The sequence below is a fragment of the Lupinus angustifolius genome, chromosome LG08 (assembly GCF_001865875.1).
Source record: "Lupinus angustifolius cultivar Tanjil chromosome LG08, LupAngTanjil_v1.0, whole genome shotgun sequence".
Classification (NCBI taxonomy): Eukaryota; Viridiplantae; Streptophyta; class Magnoliopsida; order Fabales; family Fabaceae; genus Lupinus; species Lupinus angustifolius.
Window position 1 is genome coordinate 24,146,315 of NC_032016.1, and position 4,577 is coordinate 24,150,891.

At 35.3% G+C, this 4,577-nt stretch overlaps 1 protein-coding gene across 1 annotated transcript; it reads left to right on the plus strand.

The window, feature by feature from the left end:
• Positions 1,525-4,577, plus strand: LOC109355414. Its single transcript, XM_019598565.1, is given in 3 exon segments — positions 1,525-3,923; positions 4,009-4,218; positions 4,220-4,577. Coding segments are annotated over 3 exon segments (2,418 nt in total). The 5' UTR covers positions 1,525-1,799; the 3' UTR covers positions 4,304-4,577.

Sequence of the window (4,577 nt, forward strand, 5' to 3'; positions counted from 1 at the left end):
GAATGAGCAATAAGTATTAAAAAAGAAAAAAAAACAACAATGCTTAACATGTTAGGTAAATTAACATGGTGGGGATATGCAAAAAAATTTCTTATTATTCCCTAATTAACAATTTATTAATATTAGGGTGCTGATCTATATTCCTCAATATTTAAATTATAATTACAGTTAAATTTTACTAGTTTTTATGGGAAAATTTACCAAGTTTTTACCCATTGACAATTTAATTTCCTTGAGATTATTATATCATATGATTTTATAAAGGATAGAAACAACAATAAAAAAACATTATATTATGTTTACATGGACAGATGAGATAATTCATAGCCATTGTTATTGTATAATACAACAAAAATTGTATAGAAATATATCCAAGACAATCGAATTTATGTTTTCTAATTAATATTATTTAATATTTTATTTTATTTGAATTAAATTTTTAATATGTTAAGGAGATTTTATTGTTTAACTCAAATTACCTTTCCATATAAATACAAGTAAACAAGAATGTGCATTAGAAGAGAAAAAACATGTGTATAATAATGATTTCCTAGTTTAGATAGAAAAGAGAGTACGTTAGAATCTATGTTTCGTTTGACTTGTATAATCTCTTCCTCTTACAGCTACTAAACTAATCTTCTCCACCAAGCTAGACCCTTCTTCGGTATGCATTCCTCTCCCACCTTCATTTTTCATATAACATTCTCTTTATATATATTTTACCTATTCTTCCCATCTTTTATTTTACTTATTTCATTGAATCTATGTTTTTTGAGGTGCCTTTCCTATGTGGTATAGTAACAGTTTAGTGTACATAATAATATTTGATATCTGGGAAAGAAGGAAGAAAAACAAAGGAATATTTTTGTTTTTTGTTTCAAAGTATTTGAGGTTGTTTTTCTTAGCATGTGCAATGTTATCCTCTCATGGAGGCCCTACTGTTCTGGCAGTGGCTAATGGCTTTCTGAATTGAGTAGCAGAGGAATTTGTCCCTTCCATAAGTGGTGTCAAGAAGAGATTTTGATTTTTGATTTTTAAAATTTGTCTCTTCCATAAAGCCTTATCTTTTAGATTTTTAACATTCATTTCCTAGCATGGACCACTTCCACTTGCTTCAGTGTTAGACTTAGCTTAGCTTCCCCTTCTCTTTCTGTCATTTCAATTTGGTCCATACATTATATATTTTCTCCCTGCGTTTTTATCTCACTTATTATTTACTCTGTTGTACAATTTTTCTGGTTCTTTCACATCTTGAGACTTATGTTATGTATTTTCTGGAATGGGTATCAGCTGTCCCACTTTTTTGTATCACATTATGCTCAGTCTAATGAAAAATTGACACATACTTCAAAAGAAAAATAAAAAAGACATAAAATAACATTTTTATGTTATTCGGTAAAATATTGGCTTGGGACATGACGACATGAAGTTTCTTGTTAGATTTTTTGTGTCATGAATTCTTACCGTGATATTGACCTTTCATGTCTTTGATATAGTTTAATACCTCGAATCTAATTTGCTGATGTTATGATATGATTTACATGTTCTGCATATAAGGACACCTCTGATATATTTTATCTTTGTCAATAAGCAACAATTCAGTTATCTTGAAGTCTTTGTTTTAAGTTTGATTTTTTAAATATAATCTAGTTGTGCAGCAGAAAAACAAAGTTGTAGTATTTTCCAGACTTTTTCGGAGACGAAAGGTGGTAGAGTTGTTCCTAGCTGGAGCAGAGAAATTTTATGCAGCTGATGAATAGTTTACATATCTGAACAAAATCAGGAAACTATCTACCAGCATGAATAGAAAGCTTTATGCTGATGGTCATCATGGGGTTATCAAAAGTGAGGAGCACAACACTTTAAAATCTTCGGGGAATCATCACAAGCAAAGGAACCATAGAAGGGCAAGTGAAGAAGATGAGTTGGTGAAGTACATGTCAAATTTACCAGGTTACTTAGAGAGGGAGAAAAAGAATGAGAAGATTTTGAATGTTGGAGTTCTTGATTGGAAGCATCTAGAACAATGGAAGTACAACCATAAGCATGTTCCACATAGAAGTAGCACGAGTTCAACATATACTAGCAACACATCCTCTTATGTTTCAGAAGAAAGGTTATCTGGTTATAGTTCTTGCCCTTATGGTCAAAGGATACTCCGGCCATCCTTGAAATCTCACTTTATGGCATCTCCAATTCAAGGCCACTCCGATGCTATCAAATCCTCTCGAGACAGTGTTGGAAATTGTCAGAATTTTAGAGGCAGGCACAATGATATTGGCACACACAGCAAATATTTGGATGACAATCTTTTCCAGGAAGATCCTAATAGTAGATTAAAAGGATGTGATAAGAAATATTTGGATCCATATATTGATAAGGAACGTGACAACATTCCAAATGACCGAATGCATTACGAAGCAGCATCATGTGCTAGGCTGGGAAAAAGCACTCAAGATGGTGGAATGGAAGGAAGAGTGGATACTTTGAGAGAACCAGATACTGATACAGTTTTGCGAAGAACCCTCAGCAAAAGCAAGCCATTTGATCTTCGTTTGACTCGAGACAGTCCGAAGAACAATCATTATAGATTTCCTCATATGCCGAAATCCACAATTCAGAAGTCAGAAAATTCTAGTCGATCGAGCTTTCCAGAAACACCTAAGGAACTTTCCCCTAAAGATTTCAACTTTGATATTTCGCACTCCTGTCCTCTTCCGGTTGAACTTAGTTGTAACAATTTTCAGCTTAAAGGATCAGGCCAAAGTTCCACAGACCTGGAAAGCATCAAATTTTCTGCTTCTACTTTTTCATCACCCTTATCTACTACTTACTCAGTCAAAATGGGAATAAGCCCTTCTAGATCAACAAAAGCTGAGGAAAGGAAAGAAACCACAACCCGAACTACTTCTGCAAATTTGTCTCTCCAGGGATTAGACCAGAAAGTAACATCTGACAAGTCAAGAAGCTCTTCACCATTTCGGCGATTGAGCATTAGCATTGGTTATACAAGCAAAGGGCCTGCCTATAAAAGGGATGACCATGTGCCACATTTGAGCTCCATAGAAGCTCGTAAATCCAGTTCCAAAAATGTAAGGGGCTATGCTAGCTCAAACATTTCAGCCAATGATAAACCTGGTGATGCAGACAGAAAAAGGTCAAGCCCTTTAAGGAGGTTACTTGATCCATTGCTGAAACCAAAACCAAATGCCAAGAAGTATGTTCCATCAGTGACTCGAGCTCTTCTGAAAATTGTCGTGAGGAATGACCTACCTCTTTTCACATTTGCTGTTGATAATACCAGAGACGTTCTTGCAGCCACTGTGAAGAACTTAAGTGCCATAGGAAACGATGAATGCCACAGTATTTATACCATTTTCACGTTTAGAGAGGTTAAGAAGAAGAATAGAAGTTGGATTAATCAAGCAAACAGAAGCAAAGGTCCTGATTACATTCCTCATGGTGTTGCCCAAATGAAGGTTTCTGATTCACACGATTATGATCTAGCCAGACAGAATTGTGCGGACTCGTCGACTACAAAAGAGTTTGTTTTGTTTTCTGTAAATCTAAGGCAACGGAATGCTGAGGCCATTGACTATCAGCCAAATGACGAGCTTGCTGCTATTGTTGTCAAAATACCTAAAGCAATAAGTTGCATCAATAGCTGTCATCAGAGCAGTTTCCAGAGCGATAGTCAAGACCCTATGCATGCAACAGTTTTGCTCCCAAGTGGAGTTCATAGCCTTCCAAGTCAAGGTGGACCTTCATCGCTGATTGAACGGTGGAAATCAGGTGGGTCATGTGACTGTGGTGGTTGGGATTTGGCTTGCAAACTTCAAGTTATTGCTACTGAAAATCAACCCGGCCAAAAACCAACATCATCCAAAGCTTATTTAGCCAACCAACTAGAGCTTTTCATGCAGGTACTTTTTTGTTTGGTTAAACTTATTTTTGTACTCATCATTGTTGATTATTAATTTTCCCTATCCTTTTCATTGCTAAACACAGGGGAATGATCAAGAGCAGCAATGCGCTTTCAGTTTTACACAATTTAAGCACGGAATGTATTCAATAGCCTTCGATTCATCGCTCTCTATTTTGCAAGCTTTCTCTATTTGCATCGCCTTAGTGGATAGCAAGACGCCAAATGACCTTTCTGGATCAATAAACTCCACAGAAGATAAAAACCAATGGGAAACACTATTAATGCAAGCTAAGGAAGTAGGAACTAAAGGCATTTAGTAAATTGGAGGACATTCCTGCAAATTATGTCCCTTATCCACCCCTTCTAACTTTTTCGTAGGGTCTAAATTTAACATGAACTAGAGAAATTTCTCAGTACAGTTAAATTGGCAATGAAGTGGTACTCATCTGCTGAGGTGAATCCCTTTAAAGTTCATGACACTAGAGTATAAGTTTGACTAGGATCATAGTCCTTTTGTTATTGCTTCTTTTGTTTTATTTATGTTCAGCAGAAGCAAGTATTCATGTTCAAAATGTACCTTGTAATAACCCATCATTATCAAATATCTATCAATTGAAGTGTGAATAGTATGAATAAAGTATATTTAGTTTTC